This window comes from Gordionus sp. m RMFG-2023, chromosome 1, assembly GCF_954871325.1.
Source record: "Gordionus sp. m RMFG-2023 chromosome 1, tfGorSpeb1-WG-v2, whole genome shotgun sequence".
Taxonomy (NCBI): domain Eukaryota; kingdom Metazoa; phylum Nematomorpha; class Gordioida; order Chordodea; family Parachordodidae; genus Gordionus; species Gordionus sp. m RMFG-2023.
This window is the reverse complement of record NC_088775.1, coordinates 55,415,673-55,437,564: the sequence shown is the minus strand read 5'-3', so window position 1 is coordinate 55,437,564 and position 21,892 is coordinate 55,415,673. Positions and strand designations below refer to the sequence as shown.

Below are 21,892 nucleotides of genomic sequence, written 5' to 3'. Positions count from 1 at the left end.
ACAACAATATATGTTTAACCTTATTAAATATTCTTTTTTTTTTAATATAAGACAATATAATTAATATTTGTATATATATTTATATACATATAAAAAAAACATTTTAAAAAAATAAATAAATATAGTATTGGAGGATTAAATGAAATATTTTAAAAAAATATTACTATCATTATTTATAAAATCAACTTTTTTCCCTATTTTTAAATATGAGGATTTAAAAATAAAAGGGTAACTCGATATTTTAGCCTAAAGAAAATTAAGCTTGGAAACTTTTCCGACAGATGACATAACTTTCGGCAACTTTGGAAAATGTTATATCAAAATGAGATGGATTGATTATGGTAAAATTCAAAACAATTAGGATAGCTACTTTTTTTCATCAAGCGAATTGGTCAAGCTATTGTTTAATAACATAATACTAAGTGCGCTTAACCTCTACGAGAAGCGTTCCGTTTTATAATTATAATTTGTAAAAAAAATTGTGAAAATGGACTATAAAATATATTGATGGTATTGTTTATTCCTACATTTGTAAGATTTTTTTATGTTCCTTTTTAAATAAGAAATTTCTGATATAATTTTATTTAGAATATGGAAGGAGTTTTTCAATTTAAAAGAAAATTGTCATTAATCATATTTCCCAGTGAGGGAGGTTTAGCCCTTCCCCCTTGTCTACGCCACTGGTCGAACACTTATTTAAAAACGATTTTATAAACTGTAAAATCCAAGCTGATAATGGTTTTTCTTACCATATTCTCCATAATTTATAATAAATCGTTTATAATTACATTAGAATTTTAATTATTTCATCTATAACCGCATACAATTAAAATAGCCTAGATAGATAGGCTTAAGCTAATTAGTATTCGAAGAATGATTTTAAAATTATTGATGGATGTTTTTGAGAAAATAACTCAAAATGCCTATAAGTTCTTTGTAATAAGTGAAAGTTAAGACATCTCATATACATTAAAAAAAAAATAGATTTATCATTATTTAGCGATTTTTTAATTTTTAATGGCACTCAACTTTTTGCGGGAGAGAAATTTAATATTTACAGTGTAAAAAAAAAAAATTTTTAAATATATAACCAAAAAAAATGATGTATTGTAATTTTATTTTTATTTTTACTATTCATGAAGTCACCCAAGCTCAATTACATTGTTATCAAATCAAATGAGAATATAGTATATTAAATAAAGTTAACCAAATACCAATATTTAAATAATTATGAACCTTAAGTAATTTTAGAGCTATAATATAACAAAATTAATTCAACCAATTTTTTTCCAAAAGGTCAATATCGTAACTTGTACTGGGAACTCATTGGAGTGCAGGGACTTTTACTTGGAGCATCATTGAAATTAGGGGAGGGGAGTAGTTTTGAATAAAATTGGAGAGGGATAATGGTATTTTCTTTTTTTAATTATTTATATTTGGTAGGAGGTTAAAAGTTTTGAAAGGGTTGATCTCATTTATAGATGGGTATACAAGCCCCTGTTAAAGTGAATACATTATATTCTCCACAGTCCTTTTCTTAAGTTAAAATAGGAAATGGTATAGCAACTATTATCTTTTTTTAATAGATCCCTTTAGGCCATATTTTTTGATATCTAATTTACATATAGAATAAATATCCCAAAATAAATTTCATTAGAAAAAGTTTTAAAAAAAATGATTTTTTTTATTTATTGAATATGTGAACGAAAACGAAGAGCATAGCCATGTCATATCGTCTAAACCAATAGTTTATTTGTTAAATATATAACTGAAGTGTAAAATTTTAAAAGAATCACTGATTTGGACAAAGACTGGTTAAAGATAGCCATGGAAAAAACATCAGACAAAAACACCTCAATATAAAAATTTTTACATGCTTTAATAAAAGGAAAATGTAATCCTCGTTTTAAACTTTGTCCTTTAGTGTAATCCTTGAGTATTAGTTTATAATAATGTTGCTCATCAAAATTGATCATATTTATAAGGGAAAACAACTATATGACTCAAGGGCTAGGAGTATGAATTTTAAAAGAATTTTATAATGCATGACGAAAGGCAGTTATTTTTGAAATATTAATCGTGGGATTGATGTGGTAGAGAAAGACTGCCTCACATATAAAAGAATTTGTAAATACCCTCATAAAATCTATATCTTGATGAATGAGTCTGTATCTAGCTATCTAAATTTTATACCAAAGTAGACCTTCCTATATTTTTGTCACAAAAAATAATACAAATATAAAAAATTTGAGACTATTATATAAAAACAAACAAAAATTAAACATTCAATGTAATATTAATAACGATTCCTTTAAGATAATCTAATCTTAATTGATTTTCGAAATCGGAAACAATTGTTACTATTCTCGCATGTAGATTTCGATATTTTTTTCTCAAGGTAGAGGGTGTTTCACCAGAATTATATTGAGCAATTTTTAACTCTGTCAATCCTTGTTGTTTTTTTAAGCCTAGAATACAAATTATAAAGTTTATTAGTAAATCTTTATTTAAATCATTTTAAAATAATAGAAATATAAACTTGATATAAATTTTCACATATTTGGATGGTGACTTGTTAGGAGGGAACTGAAGCATATGCCACCCTTCAACGGCGTTGTTGGTTTTCGCTTCCCCGTTCAGAGTTAATTGGTAACAGTTCCATAGTTCAATATTAAACAAAGCAGGTATGCCTCTTCTAAATGTTTTACCAATGTAAGCATTTTCAAAAGTTTCAATTAGAGGCTGAAGTAACAATTGATTATTAGAATAAAGTTCGGAGTTTATTAGTAATTCAAATGTTTCAACTACATTTAATGGTGACGCAAATGCCAAGCAAACCATCATTCTAAGTTGTATATTAAATTCCACATCTGTTTTATATTTCTGGATATTTTTGAATGTTTCGCCAAAAGGATTGGCCAAGTGTTGTGAACTGGGAAACACTTCACTGAAAGCTTTTACACTGGCCATTTCTAAATTCGTCATAATTTTTTTTGGAGTTGATATTAAGTTGTCACCTATAATAGTAAATATTTTTTTATATGTTTCATAGTCTTTTTTATTGGTCAATATATATGAGAGGTAAAACATTATTATTTTTACCCATGAATTGTATAAATTTGCGTAAATAAAGGTGGCGACGATTTAAATGTACCATAAGAAAACCAATGTTCACATGAAGCTAAGAAGTCCAAATTTTTTCTTGTTCTAAATATGATAACACTGTCGGGAACCTAGCACACATGATAAATAAATAAGCAATTATAATAAAGTGTTTCTTATCGGGCAGCTTATCGCAATAAAAATGAAGGATTTAGTTATACTTTTTCAAAAAATTTGTAGAAAATCTTACCGGACCATCATGAAGTATATGAAATCCTTATCTGTAATTGAATATTCATGCGGAATAACCAGCTCGATAAGGCTACTAGGATTCGGAGGTGCAAAACTGTTTGAACTCCGCGTTCGATGAATTATACTTTTTATAAGAATCGGTGATGGTAGTGCCATTGATATGGAATCACTTAATTGAGATACGTGTTTTGCTACAATAAAGTTTGGAGTTTCCATAGTATTATTCAAAGCTTCATTCTTAATTGAATTGATTATTTTCTTGGTTTCTTCGATTGGATTTTCTGGATGATTGTGTATTTCTTTATTATCTTCTATCTTACCATTTTTTTTTGTAAATCGTATGGGACATTTTAATATATCTTGGTTAAGGCATCTGTAATAGTTTGTATTTGAGACTACTTTATCCAGGCGGAACAAATAATTTTTAAAGGTTAAGATCTCCTTATTTTTGCTTGATAACATATTTTATAAGACTCCGAAATAAGGAGGAAAGAATGGCGAAAATATTTTTAATTTATAACCAAGGGAGTGGCACCAGCCAGGCGAGAAATTTTTTTTTTTTTAATTTCGGCAATACTTTTTTTTAAATAGTTATAATTTATCAATGTCATTAATTATTTGTTAATCTTTAGTGTAGCTATTTTTTTATTATATTTTAAAATTATTTAAGCTTCAATAAGAACCCATATCAAAATATTATATTTAAAATAATTAAGATTCGTGCCGAGATATTATACTAAAATTTTTATCACGACCCCCCCCCCCCCGACTCTCTCCCCTATATTAAAAAGTGTGACGAGTAACAATGTAACCCATCCCTTTATTAGCTTTCTTTTGAGACTCCTATATATTATTTTATAAATATTTTATCCTCCCTCAACCAGACTCAGACTTGAAACAAAGTGACTATAAATTAAATAAGAAAAATTTAATCAGCTTTAATTTATTACTCTTATTTAAGAGTAAGTTTTTACAACCCACCCCCCACCTCCCCCCAAATCTTTTCCAAATAGATTAGCTAGATCAACGAACATAGGTGGATAATAGCTCAAAAAACATGTTATTTGCTTTCATTTGATGTCCTTGTCCAATATTTCATGTAATACGAAGAATTACATATTGGCTTAAAGCTTCAGAATTAGTACTTGACAAAGTTCTGGAAACTTTATGCTTTAGGCTACGTCTTAATATATGATTTAGATTCCTAATTAATTTTTTGAAAATATAACTAATATTTTATATCTAAATAAACAGAAAAGATAAAAAGATATCTATAAAAATCGTAAAATAATAAGATTAAAAAATATTTTGAATTGGGGAAATCCCTTATTTCACTTAGATGTAATTTATTTTTGGATTGTCATTCAAAATTGACACTCTAAACAGTAATGTTGTAGACTTTCAGCTACTCTGTTTATGATTAGTGACTGCCAAAACCATGGTTGTGCATTTGACCATTCAAATATGGTTAAAATCAAATAAATATTTTTTTATATTGAATATCATCATTTTCTTTAATATTTTATAATCAATTTTCTTGTTGTCTAAATGTTGAATCAATTTCTGTTTTATTAAGATTATTGACACAAATCGACTAATTTCTTTCTGAAGAAGAAATAGATCTAGGAATTGTTAGTAAAATGCCACTTCTCTTAAAGGCATAGTGGTCAAAGCTAATTCCACTCTTGAGATTGGAATCTGATTGCTTATGAAGTTACTGCTTTCCCCATGATTTTCTATTGACACTTTTATTTCTGAAATTTATGATATAACTTGAAATATTTTGATCACCACCTTGTATGCCTAATCCTTTTATTATATTACTACTTCATTAATAGGAACTCAATAAATAGCAGCATTGTGATAACATGTATTTATATCGTTTTTTCTTCTTCAAACATATTTTTATCTTCTGATCTTTTAGAATATTTGATCACATTTGACCAGGTCAAATATTCCTCCGTTCAACTGTCAAATTTATTCAATTGACTGACTTGACAACCCTGGCCAAAACTGATTGATAAATTGATAAATATTAAGTCATCAGACAATAAATATAAATGCTACCCAGATATCATTTTCGCCAGTAAATATCAAGATTTAACTAATAAACTCAATGATTAATATATTGATAAAGCTGAGTTCCTTGTGCGCTGTAATAAAATAAGAACTTCGAAGTAAAGGATAGGGCGAAAAAAGTATATTCCAATAACAAATTTTATAAACCAGATCTAAGTTTATTAATCATTATATAAATTTAAAGGTTAAAAGAAAATTACAAACTATCATTGAATCAATCTTCCACCTATTTTTTTAAAAAAATATTATACAAATAATATAATTATAAAAAAATGTTTCAAAATAAATTATTCATTATTAGCAATATCGCGATATTAAATTCGCTATAATATCTTCGCGATATATGTTCCGCGAAATAATTGTCGCTATATTGTCTTCGCGTTTGGGTTTTGCGATAATAACTTCGCTATAAATTTTCGCGATAAAAGTTTCGCGGTAATATATTCGCTTTAAAGGTTTCGCGATAAAGGTTTTGCTATAAAATTTTCGCGATTAAAGTTTCGCAGTAATGTATTCGCTTTAAAAGTTTCGCGATAAAGGTTTCGCTATAAAAAATTCGCGATATTGCATTCGCGGAATAGTATTTGATATTATGGATTCGCGATAAAAGTTTCGCTATAAAATCCATTCACGATAAACGACATTCGCGATAAAAGTTTCGCTGAATTGACATGGAACTAATTCATCTGATCTTAAATTTTCAGAATCAGATGATGATGATGAATAATATCCATGCTTATGCAATCTATTAAATTAAAATATAAACAAAATATTCAGATTAATAAACTATAATAATGGTATGTTAAAAAAATTGAAATGTGACGAACTTCAACGCGTTCGTTTCCAACACTACAAATTTCCCATCAACATTTGACTAATTATATTCTAAAATACTTTTAGAATTTTTATTTTGTTAATTAAATCAATATCAATTTTTTGAAAATGTTTGCATAACTAGTATAATTACATTATTTTTTGATATTCTAATGCAAAAGAAAATATCGAGTTCTTTAAGACTTTTCGTCAATAGGGAAATTTTTTTAGTCGATTTTTCACTAGTAGTTTAATAAGCATAAAATCAGTAATTACTTATTAACGAAAGCTTTTTAGGAAATTTTTTTGATATGCATTTTTCGCCTGCCCAACTTAACTATGCATCTGCCCCCCCCCCCTTAAGTAATTTCATTACTGTTTTAAAAATAATGTTTCTTTTAAAATTTAAAATTATTTATTGGATAAATTAAAATTGAATTAAAATGTTTTATATAATATAACAGAAAATTCCGCTGTAATTGAAACCCCCACTCTACTTCTAACTTCTGCCTTACCCTTGGAGGAAGTCGGAGACGAAAACTCATCTTCCACTCTAAGGTCCTCAGGGGGCTCTGTTTTTTCAGGTTAGAAAATAATTTAAATTTTATACCCTTTTTCAAGGACCCTAAACAATGATATTTTTGCGTTTTGTTTCTGTTCCGACCAAAAAAATATATTCTGTTCCACGTTTCGGAACCTTCGGGAATGAATTTCTAAAATAATATTTAATTTTATTAATATTCTTATATTATTCACTGAGCTTTATTTAATCAATTATTACATCCAAGGATTTATTAAAGATTATCGTTTATATGTATGCGGCGGTGTTAATATAAATTTGAGTGTTAAGCATCTTTCGACACCAACTTAAAACAAAATTACCCATTGCAATTTAAAGCTTTTATTATATAATTATTTACATAACAAAACAGTTAAAGTTTAATTCGCTTTAAGAAAATGTTTTTAACATTAAATAATGATTAATAAAATGTGAAGCAAACTGGAATAATAAAGAAAAACATTCCGGAATATGCCAGGAACTTTCTTTTTTTTGCTTCTGTTTTTATTTTAATATTACTGTGAATAATACAAACTGTCAGGCTTGTTAATTGATCCTTTTAAAAGATCGAATAGGATCGACCTTTTTTTTAAAGGATCACGATCTTTTTCTTATTTAAATTTCTGATCGATGCAAAATTACTTATATAAAAATTTATTAAATATGGTATAAATTTATTGTAATTGAATAATATAATATAAGTATAACAATTAGAATATATTTATTAAATATGGTATAAATTTATTGTAATTGAATAATATAATATAAGTATAACAATTAGAATATATTTATTAATAATTAAAATTACCCTTTATTAATAAAATTTCTAAATTATCATCATTTAAACAACCATGTTTTTCATTAAGTATATGTTTAGCTTTACTAAAAGCGCTTGATAGTAAAGGTGTGTTATATTCAATAAATGTTTTTTTTAAATTAACACAATTATTAAAAATTCATCATTAGAATTAAAAAAATTATTAATGGAAAAGCATTTTGTGACGAATTTTTCCCAAAAAAGGTATCGATTTCATCCATGCATTCATTTGAAGGATCTGCATGTGGTTGATCCTGTATATTTTCTAAATGGGCAATTTTATTTCTTTTAGCAACAAATTTTGTGATTAATAAAAGGCCTATTGAGCTTAACTTTGGGTGCCAATACATTACTGTCATCATATAGTGAAGGAAATCTATATTAATAAATGATAATTAATTTATTATTAAATAAATCATTCATATAAATCAGGTATCTGCAAAAGTTAGCCCTTTCAAATTTTACAGTCAGGTCTGACCAATCATCTGTATAATATTGTAAATTTAATGATTTCTAATGCCTATTATGGCCCATTAAAATTTTACCAGATATTAGAGGTTTAGTAAACCAGGCCTGTTAAAAATATTTTACTAAATTTGCCAGATCATGGCAATTTTTTAATAAATTTTGCAGATATCTGATATAAAAGGGTCATATAGGTTATCTTAAAAATTCAAGTTTACAATCGTCTACGTTAAAAGCTGTCCAAGATGATATGGGCAAAAAATTTTGAGAAAATGTTTTCCTATGATATGAATATAATGAGGCTTTTTTTAGCATAAAACTTATAAATAAAGGGTTCAACACAAATTTTGTTAAATATATGAAGTATATTATTTATATGTGTTAAAAGGTTTTAAATATTAAAAATTAATTTCAACTCTCATTAAAAATACTAGTCTTCCATATCCATGCTATGAATGGGCTAATATTAATAATATTATTAAAATTCCTGATTATAAAATTAATTATTGTAAATATTTTATTAATTATTGTAAATAATTATTCTTAGATGCATATTGCAGTGGCGTATCCAGGATTTTCTTATAGGGTGGGGGGGGGGGTGAATTTTTTGGGGGCTTCGCCTCCAAACCCCTTTTAGGCCGGGTCTTATGTTTTAGCTATTCTATTAAATTATTCATAATTTAATAATAAATTATATTTCTATTTTTAACTATTATTTACTAATTCGTGCTTATGGATATTACAAGCCTATTTTTTATTATTTCAAGTTAGGTATATTATATTTAATAAAGTTTTTTTAAATGTAAAGTTGAAATAAAGTGTAATGTCATTTTTTTTATAAAATTTGCTTTAAAAACTAGCATCAGCTTAAATTCTCATACAATACAAGTAGAATATAATTTTTTTATTGAAAATACTAATAAGTGTGTATAAAATATTGACTAGAAAATAATTAAATTAACAAGTTTTTTTTTTAACCTCTTATCAAATACAATATTATACAAAATATTTTCTATAATTATAAAGTGATTTTTATTTTTCGTGAGAATTTTGCCAATTCATCAAGAATTTCGTTTATCGTTGGAACCAAATCTCTGTGGATATTTAACAGAGCTAACCCATTTAGCCGAGATTCGGTACTTCGTAAATATGTTTTAACCTTCTCAAGTTGGAAAAAGTCCTTTCATTCGTACATGTTGTAATAGGCAAACATGCATGAATATAAAACAACTTCAAAATATTAGGAAATTGAGCCACGGTTTCTTTACACCGATTGAGCGCATCAATAGCATGCTCAGGTAAAATAGCTAAACGTAGTAAATATTTATACCACAATTCGAATTCACTGATTAAATTTATTTCAGTATCAATCTCATAGGAATAAAATTTTGCTAAATATTTAATTTTACCAAAGTGACATTAGAAAACGAAGGATCTTTGAGTAATAAAACTTGAAGATTGCTAAAGACTTGTTTTTTTATCTAAAAACCGTACTTTTATTTGCGATAAAAAAGTATCTAAGAATGGGATGAAAATTGATATTTTATAATATTCTTCAGTTGAGCCAATATTTATTTTCATCTCAATAATGGCCTAGGTGTTAGACGAGGTTTAATTAGTGTTATATCATAAAATTTAGCCTTCGATTCAACTTTTAGATTCATTCTTATTGTATCTACCTGTTCATGTATATTTTCCGCCAAATCTATAACCTGAACCAAATCTAAATTTGTTTTTTGTAAATTTATACAAAGTAGTGAGCTAACAATAATTTATTGATGCAACTAGCAGCAATGATAAACTGATTGATCAATTGAATTCAATAATGATATCGCTTCTGACGACACATTACTTTTTTTCATGCTTAGCCTTATTTAACTTTTGTATTTCTATTTCTTCTGTTCTACAAAATGGAAGTAAAAATGAAAAATATTTAAAAAATTATAGATATATATTAATAATTAAAATATTAATAAAAAAACTTATTTAATCTAACTCACTATTAATTTTGAATTTAATAAAATAAATATATATAATAATAAAATAAATTATCGTTTGATTTCAATCTCTTTGACTAAATATTTTTCCATTTTATTAATATTTTTGAATAATATGTTGGAAAATTGATATTCATATATTTGTAAATTTTTGAATGGGGGGGGGGGGGCAAATAGTTGTAAAATTTTGATTGGGGGGGGGGGGTAAAATTTTTATTAGCTTAAAATGGTATTTATGAAAATAGTCAAATTTGCGATCGGGGGATTCCCCCCCCCCATTAATTACTCGCTTGGCATATTGTTATTATGCTCTTCATAAATAATAAAAATTGTATTTTTAAAAGAATTATTACTTGTAAATGTCTCTTTAGGTTTGATCTACTAATCTTTGAAGAAGATATTTTTTGCATAAAGAGCATTTTGCATAGATTATTGTATGGTTACCTCCGTCCGTTTCACATAAAGTAAAATACTTACGTAAATTATGAAATGGTAAAAGATTCTCATTCTCACTTATATCTGCTCGCACTTCAATAGAAGTAGATGTATTATCTTATAAATCTATAATGGAGGACATTATTAAAACCTAGAATTTATTTATATATAATATAATTAAATTAAATAAAAATTTGTAGTTGTAGGCTCTAAATCTCGTACAAAAAATTTGGGAAATTGTTGAAATATGGTGGAATGGTGGTTAATAAAATATGATGTAGATAGATATTTTTTTAAAAAATAATATTTTAATTTAATTTTCAAAATTTTTATTTTATTTATTGCTTTTTAAGTAAAAAAATAATTTTTTATTGACAAATTTAGGATCGAATCCAGGATCGGCTAACAACTCTGGAAAGTGACATATTAATTCTAACGCATGTTTTTCTTTCAACTCTTATTAGAATAATGTTGCATAATTGAACTCAAATTTTATTAATGATCAAAAATAAAAATCCGATCTCTATGTGAGCTCTATTGCGCCATGATTTTTCCTATGATGAGAGCCGTTTCTCTTCCTGAAGATTTTGTTTAATCAATAACCTAATATTTTACTAAATATTATCAACCTCATCGATGAAGATTAATTTTTCCTTAATATATACTACATCTACAAACCAATTCGCTTATTCTTTGCGAATTCTGATATTTGATTCGGTATTTTCTCTAACTGAAGGTAGTGATACTTTTTTAAAGCTATATCTAAATCCTGATATTAACCTTGATACCGTATTTTTTTATATTTCTACATCATATCTTTCTTTAACAATTTACTATGTATTCTTTGTTCTTGTTTTACACGTGAACCTCATTTCGATAAACTATATTTTATTCCATTTTTAAGATGGGAGTATTTAATATTTGTCACTGTTTTATAGCTTACTTTAAAACATGATGCTTTTTGATACTATCCTTTTTTAACTCTTCACTTATTAGAGCTTTTGTTTTATTGTTAATGTTTTTACCATATCATCATGATAACAAAAAAAAAATCTTTTTGAGATATATACTCAACAAATGGAATGAATAACAAGACTAATCCTTTAGATTATAACATTTACCTCATTTTTACGTTTAATTATTCTTAATTCAAAGAATATAGTATTAAAAATAATTAAAAAAATTTTTTTTACTTGCTCAAAAGTATTGAATGCTTCCTGCATAAATATTTAATATTTTAAAAATAATAATTTAAATATGATTATATTTTATTAATTTACATATCGTTTGGTATTATAGTTCAAACTTATTTAATTTTAAAAGCTACATTATAACCAAACGATCAATTTAATTCATCAATTGTAATCAAATTATTTGGCTTGCAAAAATTCTAATATAAAAATTTTCTGCCAATGAGAAATAAAATAACTACAAAAAAAGAATGATCAAAAAACGAGAAGAAAAAAAATTGAGAAAAGATAAGAAATATAAAGATTAAAAATGACTTAAAGAGATTGAAAAAGTTAGAAGAGAAAATATCATGAAATGTCAAAGTATTGTTATGCATGATCGAAAAAAGAGGAAAGAATTGTTAAAAATATGACAAAATGGAATAGAGAAGTGAAGAAAAATAATAAAGAAATTTATAAATTATTTTTAAAAAGACTAAAATGAATTATTAAAAAATGAGAAGAAAAATAAATTGTAAAAAGATAAAAAAAAAATATAGATTAAAAATAACTTAAAGAAATCGCAAAAAATTAGAAATAAAATAAAAAGTAATAACATAAAATAAAAATTTAAGAAAAATTGACAAGAAATTTTTTTTTAAATAATAACGATTTTCCTTTTTTGATTGACACTTTTTCTTTCATTTTTGGAATTTTCCTTTTTTGATTGACACTTTTTCTTTTTTGATTGGACCTTTTCCTTTTATGATTCACCCTTTTCCTTTTTTGAATGGGAAACCCTTTATTTAAATTTACAATTTAATACCTATTTATTACATATTTTGAGTTTGAACTTAGAAATGCTATATGTATATATCCCTCATAATTTTGCATTGTAAAATATATAAAAAAATTATTATAACAATATAAATATATATACATATATGTTGTATTCCATATTAAATCAACCAAAAAAAGTCTATCCCTTCGATTTTTTTAAAAATTTGTATGATGGTAGTATATACACTAACTAATGAAAATATAAAATTTTAATTCTCAACTCAGCATACTTCATGAGATATGGTCATCTTTAGAAAAGTGGAAATTCCAAAATACATTATATTTAATTTTAAATATCTCAAAAAGTAATTAAGCTAAAAACATAATTTAAATTTTATTAGATAGCTCTAGAATAGCCCTTTAATATGATTTATAATTTATTTTATTGAAAATATGTATATTACCAAAAATCGGAAATGGCTATAAAAAAATTGCTCTTTTTTCTTTCAAATATTTTTTACCTATAGACATTATACTTCTTAATATTTGTACAACTAGATTGGGACTAGTATTGGGCCAATAGTTATTTCACTTTAAATATAAGTAGTATGGCTTAAATCCTATATTATAAGAAATGTATAGTAATTTACGAAACAAATAAAAAGCTGGATATAATTTACTATAAATCATTCGGGCCGTTTTAGAAAAATTAGGCCCTATGCAGATCACTAATATACATTGTGTCATATTTAACACATAAGTTTAGCTATTTTATTTTAGAAAGAATATAATTGTAAAAATATTTATAACTTTATTTAGCTAATTATTTATATTACATAAATATCAATGTGAAATTAATATTGTAATAAACATATTAATTAAATAATATCATACATTAAATAATCTAATGAATTAAAATAAAATTTGATTTTCATTTTTCCTTCCATTAGAATAAATGAATGATATTTATGTGTCCCGGGAATTCGTTTGGCCGTTAAAAATCTATGAGATTGGTTTCCATTCTTAAATATTCAACGTTGCTGACAAATATGTAATTAATTCCCGCATAATTATATAAATCCATAGGAGTTAGTATATGATTTTCATAAGGACGTTGCAGGCTTGCTCTAGCCGCCAACCTCTTAATAATTCCCCCTAAACTATCGCAAGGAGTTTTCAAAAAAGCTATTCTGCCTTGATCCCAAAATCATTATAATGGTTGTAGAGGTTTACAAAGTTTTTTTTTTGTTTTTATACTGGGTAACAGCTCCATCAGAAAAATCTAAAATTATTGAAATCTTATCAAATATTTCTTTCAAGAATAGAATTAATTTTAAATAAATAAAAGGTACATATATTGTGTTTTGGTATAACCACGTAACTTACATGTTTAATGATATAGCTTTCGCGGTAATAAATCATAAATGGATGAAGTGCTGCCTGATTATAGTCCAATGGAAACCTTGAGGATGATCTTGAACTACAAAAGTCTAGTTCTCTGCAAAATCGGATATTAATAGATGTTCCCCAAACATTCGATTTTAATGAATGCATGTGGATTTAATATATTTAATTTTTCAAACAAATCATCCACAAATTTGCCGACGGGCTTAGTTAGCGTTTCGAGATTGGTACGGTTTGACCATTGTTAAAATGTTATATAATCTATATATTTTTATTCATCATGCATTTATTTCTTCTGAACAATCTTCATGTTTTAAGTCATTAAAATCGAATTTGAAGGATGGTATCTAATAATATCCGATTTTGCAGAGAACTACGCTTTTACAGTTCAAGATTACCCTCAAGGTTTCCATTGGATTAATAATCAGGCAACACTTATTCCATTTAGGATTTATTATTGCGAAAGCGATATCATCAAACATGTAGATTACGTGGTTTCAATAATTTTATATTTTTCTGATGGAGCTGTTACCCAGTATAAAAACAAAAAAAAACTTTGTAAACCTCTACAACCATTATAATAATTTTGGAATCAAGGCAGAATAGCTTTTTTAAAAACTCCTTGCGATAGTTTAGGGGGAATTATTAAGAGGTTGGCGGCTAGAACAAGCCTGCAACGTCCTTATGGAAATCATATACTAACTACTAGTGTTGTTAAATGGCTCATTTTGAGCCGATTTTTAAAAACGGCTAACTCAATATTTTGGCCTTAAAAATATAGCCTAAGCCTTGAGATTTTGCTAATAGATGTCCAAGCCTTTGTTCCTTCTACAAACAAAATCGTCAGGCTTGAGTTATATTATTCTGGATGAAATAGTGAGTTAGCCGTTTTTAAAAATCGGCTCAAAACGAGCCGTTTAACAACACTACTAACTACTATGGATTTATATAATTATGCGAGAATTAATATCCCGGGGATTAATTACATATTTGTCAGCAACGTTGAATATTTAAGAATGGAAACCAATCTCGAAAATAGATTTTTAACGGCCAAACGAATTCCCGGGCACATAAATATCATTCATTTATTCCAATGGAAGGAAAAATGAAAATCAAATATTTTTCTAATTCATTAGATTATTTAATGTATAATATTATTTAATTCATATGTTTATTACAATATTAATTTCACATTGATATTCATGTAATATAAATAATTAGCTAAATAAAGTTATAAATATTTTTACAATTATTTTCTTATTAAAATAAAATAGCTTAATTTATGTGTTAAATTATGATACAATGTCTACTAGTGATCTGCATAGGGCCTAATTTTTCAAAAACGGCCCGAAAGATTTATAAAAAATTATTTCCAGACCGATCCCAAACAAATTTTCTTTTTATTTGTTTCGTAAATTACTATACATTTCGTATAATATAGGATTTAAGCCATATTACTTATATTTAAAGTGTAATAACTATTGGCCCAATACTCGTCCAAATCTAGAATTTTGTAGAAATATTAAGAAGCATAATGTCTATCTGTAAAAAAAAATTGAAAGAAATTTTTATTTTATAGCCATTTCCGAATTTCTATTTCCGGTTTTTGGTAAACAACATATTTTCAATAAATAAATTTTATATCATATTAAAGTGCTATTCTAGAGCTATCTAATAAAATTTAAATTATGTCTTTAGCTTAATTACTTTTTTAGATATTTAAAATTAGATATAATGTATTTTGTAATTTCCGCCTTTCTAAAGTTGGTCATATCTCATGAAGTAAGCTGAGTTGAGAATTAAAATTTTATATTTTTACTAGTTAGTGTATATACTACCATCATACAAATTTTAAAAAAAAATCGAAGAGGGTCGGGTTGAATCTTCAATTGATTTGATATGGAATACAACATGTATATATATCTACAAAAATGAACCATAGCACATTTCCACAATTATATTTGGGGGTTTTCTAATTGTAGGATATCTTTTTAAAGGAATATGCTACAATTCTGGTTGATGAGGGAATCATCATTTGGATTTGTTCTTCTATATAACCGGATCCTCTGGTATGGATATCATCAATAACTCCTCCGTGCCTGTGGATATTTTAATCTTTAAATTATCTATTTCTCCTTATACTAAATATGATATAGGACCTATCCCGTGTATTACCTTGGCTAAAATCCATCTTGGTTCTCCTTGAAAATCTTGACTCAAACATTTTCTTCTATATTAGAACCTCATTTTCTTTTAATATAAAATCGTCTTTCTCTTTTCAAGTTATTTTGGTTTTAATATATTTATAGCTCCTTTAGATATCTCTAACATAGGGAGAGTTGGGAATACTTCGATTACTTGTATCTAAGATGCCCTGCGACTGAATTCGACTTCCACCCCACTTTATGAAAGGCGAGGTTAGAATTGAGTGCATTTGTCTTTATGGCTTTTGCACTTCGCTTTTATTACTAACTTATAATAATAATCCCAAAAAATTCAGAGGTAAAAGAATATTGCCAAATTAATATAAAAAATTACAAAGGGGAAATAAAATGACAATTTAAATTGAAAACGACGAGAATAGCGGATGTGTGTAATACATTGTTTTTATATAAATAAATAATAATAGATGAATTCGTTCTAAAGTCCCGCAGTTGTTTTTCTGATATATTTTTGGTATTTCGCATTTCGGTGTTTCATATTTCGTTGGTATGGATGAAAATTTCCTATAATATACAGTTTGTCGTTGATGGCTCGGAGAGACCAGAAAGTAGAGATAGAGTGTCGATTGATTCCGTTCCAAATAATGACTGGATTTGGTTGACATCATCAAGAACGTTACCTTATAGCGGGGTAGCTATCTTGGCTAAAAACGCCTAGGCGTATCTATCCTCTATCCAAGTTCTTAATGGTTCATCCGCGGGATTGTCGTCTGTAGAGATCCACTTGATGTTTGACTGATGTCCTTGAAGAGCTGTAGTCCTATCTTTCAAAGGATTTAAGTGATGACTATCTCAATTTCTCCCCTACGTTTGGCAAATAGCTCTTCTGATAATAGCTATATTTTTTTTATACCAAATAGAATAAAATATTATATAATTAAGCATTAAACATTGATAAAATTATCAGAATAAAGGCTTTCAGTCTCCTTTTTATCTAAAGGTTGGCCAAAATTTTCTTATTAATAATTTATTTCTTTATATACTGGCTACTATATAGGTTAAAGTACTCACAAGCATCAATAAAGCACAAAATATTGGCATATAATTAGTCCTTTCAAATGTTCAGCCAATTTTAATGGAGATAATATAAAGATACTACAAATTTTAAAAAAGTTAAAAATAATAACCATTGCAAAATCAAAAATATCTAATCAAAATTTTAATAAGTGGATCCAAGCCGAATAACGGGAAAATAGAGGTTTATAGCTAAGCCCTCCAAAATATTTAGATCTCCCCCTGGATGAATCTTGGCAACTGTATCTATCACCCAGGGATGCGAACCCGACAAAATTTTTGCCCGGGTTCGGTTCGGGGTATAAAAAAGGTGGGTTCAGTTCGGGTTCGGTTTAGGGAAATATTTTTGAACCCGGGTTTGGTTCGGGTTCGGTTCGGGTTCAAGAATTTTTGAGTTGATAAAAAAAATTCTATATTTAATTCATAATAAAAAACTAGACATAAATTTGATATAAAAAATAAATTTTTTATTTTATTTATAGGCAAATATAGTTAAAAATACAAAGCATATAGTCTGTATCAATTTTAAAAATTTTATTTAGACGTATTAGCATAATATCTTCCAAGTGTTCACTCATCCTCGATCTATGTGGTGAAAGAATGAATTTCAAATGTGAAAAAGATCTTTCAACGCTAACCTATGTTAAATGTATTTATATGTGAAAATATGATAAATTAACTTGGGTTGCAAGAACAGCAAATAAGATTTTAGATAAAATATATAATTCAGGGTGTTCCAGCTTAGCAGACTCCCAAAAATGCAAAATATTTTCCTTCTTATCTAATCTTTTATAATCGCTAAATCCAGTAATTATTGTTCCAATACTTTTATCAGCAATCGTTGGCCCTCTTTTAAGTATTTTCTCCTGCCTTTCTTTAAGTTGTATCAATTTCTCTAAATCATCTTCTTGTTCAATAACTTCATCGGAACTAATATCATCAGATAAAATCGGCGTTGTTAAGCTTTTAATTCGTCTCCATAAATTGACAAGATGCCTTTTCGCACAAATCTTATCATCATCACTAAGTAATACCTGTAATATTTAAGGATTTATATTGTTTATATTTAAATATTCCATAAAATAACAATTTTAATATAAATCTAAAATAATTAATTTACTAAGCTTTTAATTAACCTTGTATCTTGGGTCCAGGTATATGGCAGCTAAGAGAATTTCGTTCTTTATAAACCTTTCTTCTCTGTTCTTAAGACAAGAATATAGTAATTGAGCAAAATGGTTTGGATTTTTTCAGTGGCCCCTACACTTTTTGAGCGAATGAAGCAGAATACCCCCATGAAAAGTACCCCCTTGAAAAGTATCACCCCCCCCCTTCGAAAAAATGATAATTATGACACCCATAAATTTCAAAAATAATTTTTATTGCATCAATTTTTAATATATAATATAAATAAAATGCAAAAAATATAACTTTATAAATATTTTAAATTAATAATTTAGATAAATTAGGGGAAGAGAAAGCGAAAGAATTTATAATTTCATCAGTATTTAATTGTTTAAATAAAAATTTTTCCATTGATAATATGGTTAAATTATTGAGAAAAGAATCTTTCATGCTACTACGCAGTCTTGTTTTAATTAATTTAATTTTACTCATGACTCTTTCGGCAGTACATGAGGTTGTGGGAATGGTTAATAGATATTTATATAAAATTCTTAAATTAGGGAAAGCAGAAAAATTTAAAAGTAAACGATAAGGTGTTTTTCCAATCTGAATCGTAAGTCCCTGAATTATCATCAGAAGAAGCTAAATAATGTATTGGTAAAAATATTTTAATTAAATAAATTTACAATTCTTAGAATCTGACAAATCTTTAGATTCTTGAACCTCTAAGTCATGAGTATTAATTACATTCCCCATTTTGTCCATCTTATAAATATTTCTAAACTTCAACATTTCTTCGAAAATTTGACTTGAATTTAAATTGTAAAATTCACAGATATCCTCGATATCTTCTTTAATAATTGATTTTTCTGCCATTCCCTTTGGCGTAAAAAAATGATGTTTGATGTAAATATTTCATGGAATCATCATTAAATCTTTCGTTAAACTGCATAATAATTAAATCGAGTGCAGCATAAAACACACCTATTTTAAAGCTAAAAAAAATTTCTATATTTATTTGATGATGAAAGTATATATACCATACCTCTCCTTTTTGGATTGTACTTTCAAAATCAAAAGGTAGATTTCTAACATCTTGTGCCTTTGAAAAAACATCCAAAAATTCAGTGTTACTATCTATTAGATTAAAAAATAATTAAGACAATAATTTATATTATACTTCTCAAATTAATCAAGCAATCTTTTGCCTATTGAATTTGATTTATTGAAAATCCTATATCCTTCGAAATGGTTTGCAATTTGTACAAATCAACAATATTTTATCCAAAACACAGTGATAAGATAAAATCAAATTTTTCTATTCTAAAGACTATAGCACTAGCCATAGTGGAAGTGGCAGGATCTTCAGATCCTTTAAATTTGTTAAAGCTGCCCTCAAGGCATCATAAAGTTGAAAAAAATTTACAATAGCTTTATATGAAGATAGCCAGCTTCTTAATAAAAAAACATTTAAAATTTAAATAAATAAGGAACTATTACCGAGTGGTATTCTTGACGCGTAGAAATCGTTGCGATTTTTTCAGATCATTACACTGAAATTTTTTGAGTACCTCATATCTTTTTACACCATTAAAATAGACATAAATCTCATCTAGTATTCCTAGAACATTTCGAAGTTCTTTAATTGATTGGCATAATTGAACAACGATTAAATTTAATCGATGACAATAACACCAAATAAAAGCTGCCTTTGGCGCCTCTGCTCTAATCAAGGCTTGCACACCATTGATTCTTCCACTCATGTTTGAGGCGCCATCATAACTTTGCCCAACTAGATATTCAAGGGGTAAATTCATCGAGCCAAGTTTGGATATTATATTATGCTTTATATCGAGACCTGTGGTATTTCCCGTACAATATATGTCAATCAATCTTTCAACAGGCTTCGGCGTCTCACTATTTTCAACATATCTAACTATCAAAGCTATTGCTTCTGATTTCGAAACATCGTATGTGCCATCAACTATGATTGAAAAGCACCTGTTAAATGTAATCTCATTTTGAATTTTTTATGCCATTTATCTAGACCTTCACATGCCCATTTTGAATTTGCGTTTGGACCATCAAATAAGATACATGTTAAGCAAAAACTTTATACATTTTAATACTATAAGTAATCCAATTTCTAGGAATTTTGCTATTGTCAATATTGGTTAATATTTTTAGGCATATTTTAAAATTAACAAATTTACTAAACATCGACCAAAATTTCCGTCAATACATTAAATTAAATATTAAGTGGGGGGGGGGGGTCTTATTGTTACATTTATAAACCAGAAATCACATGATCATGATGGATGTAAAAAAAAGTACCCCCACTCAAATTTACTGAAGCAGCTTCGGACCCCCCCTCCCCCGTTGTAGGGGCCCCTGGATTTTTTTCTAGTTCGATGCAGCATCTTAACCATGCTGCATAAAAATCTGTCAGTGTTAACTGTTCAGATTGGAATTGTTTGGTTGCGATTTTTAGCTGTTTTAAAATTTCAACAATCGTTATTATCTCTTTCCAATCTTCAGTCAATAAATAATCAGATTGCTCTGAAAAAAAATCTTCGATATTGTGTTTTAGTAAAATCAGCCTTTCTAACATATCATGGGTTGAATGCCATCTGTGGCAATCTAACACAGGCTTAGGGAGTTTCATATTTTTTAATAACTTTTGGTAAGTGGGATGTCTTAATTTTAAATTTAGGCTCCTAGCTTTTGCATTGGTTTCCACAATAGGTGATAATTTTATAACATCTTGAAGTGCCAGCTGAAGTGTGTGAGCTGCACACCGTACACTATAAATCGGATAGGATATAATAGTTGATAAAAAAGTATTTTGTATATCATCAATATCATATTTATATACATTTACATCCATATTTTCCTCATCTGCTGATTCACTCCTTATATCATAATCAGTTTCAGGTTGCAGGAGCTTTATAGCTCTTAAAAAATTACAACCATTATCAGAAGTAATTGTGTATATTTGTTCAATATTAATTTTAAATTTTAGTAAAGTTTTTAATATATTCTCTTTTATATATTCTCTCTCTCTTTCAGCTCTACAATTCCAAGAGTCCTCAAATTTATAATGGACTTTGTTATAAATTGAATATTTACACCAAGAATTGACCTATCTAGTCGTTGAACTGCATCAACTTTTAAACTTATTAATTTTCCTTCTTACCTCTCGATATTTTGTCTCTAATTGATTGGGCTGTTTTATTAATAGTTCTGGATAAATTTTCTTTGTTTATAACTAAATTGAGCCCAGATAGGAGTGGATTTATAATTCTTTGAAATCCCGAATCTTCAATAATTGATAAAGGCCGGCCATTTACAGTAACAAGTTCTAGTATAGAACTCATCAAATCATTAGATGATATATTTATACTTATATGCTTTTTTGGAAAAAAGGTTTCTATATTAATTTTAGGTTTTTTTGCCAATAACAATTCCTGATATTTGGTTTTTTCATTTAAATAATTTAAATATTCATTGTTGTGATTTCTTTTCAGGTGTCTTTCTAAATTTGACAAGTGATTACCAGACATTTTTACTTTGCAATATGAACATATTGATTTTTTTTCTATTGTATTAAGGGTAAAATGCTTATCAAATATGACTTTATCTTTAATCTTAAATCTATA

The 21,892-nt window shown here is 27.0% G+C and overlaps 1 protein-coding gene across 3 annotated transcripts in view; it reads left to right on the top strand.

Annotated features, from left to right (window-relative positions):
* The window catches only part of LOC135922552 (serine/threonine-protein kinase TAO3-like), a 228,180-nt gene that overhangs the window by 91,488 nt on the left and 114,800 nt on the right, over window positions 1-21,892 (top strand). For all 3 annotated transcript variants that reach the window (XM_065456943.1, XM_065456944.1, XM_065456945.1), the window contains one exon: window positions 6,711-6,830. In XM_065456943.1, coding sequence (XP_065313015.1) covers window positions 6,711-6,830 — 120 coding nt within the window. The remainder of the gene's footprint in view (window positions 1-6,710; window positions 6,831-21,892) is intronic.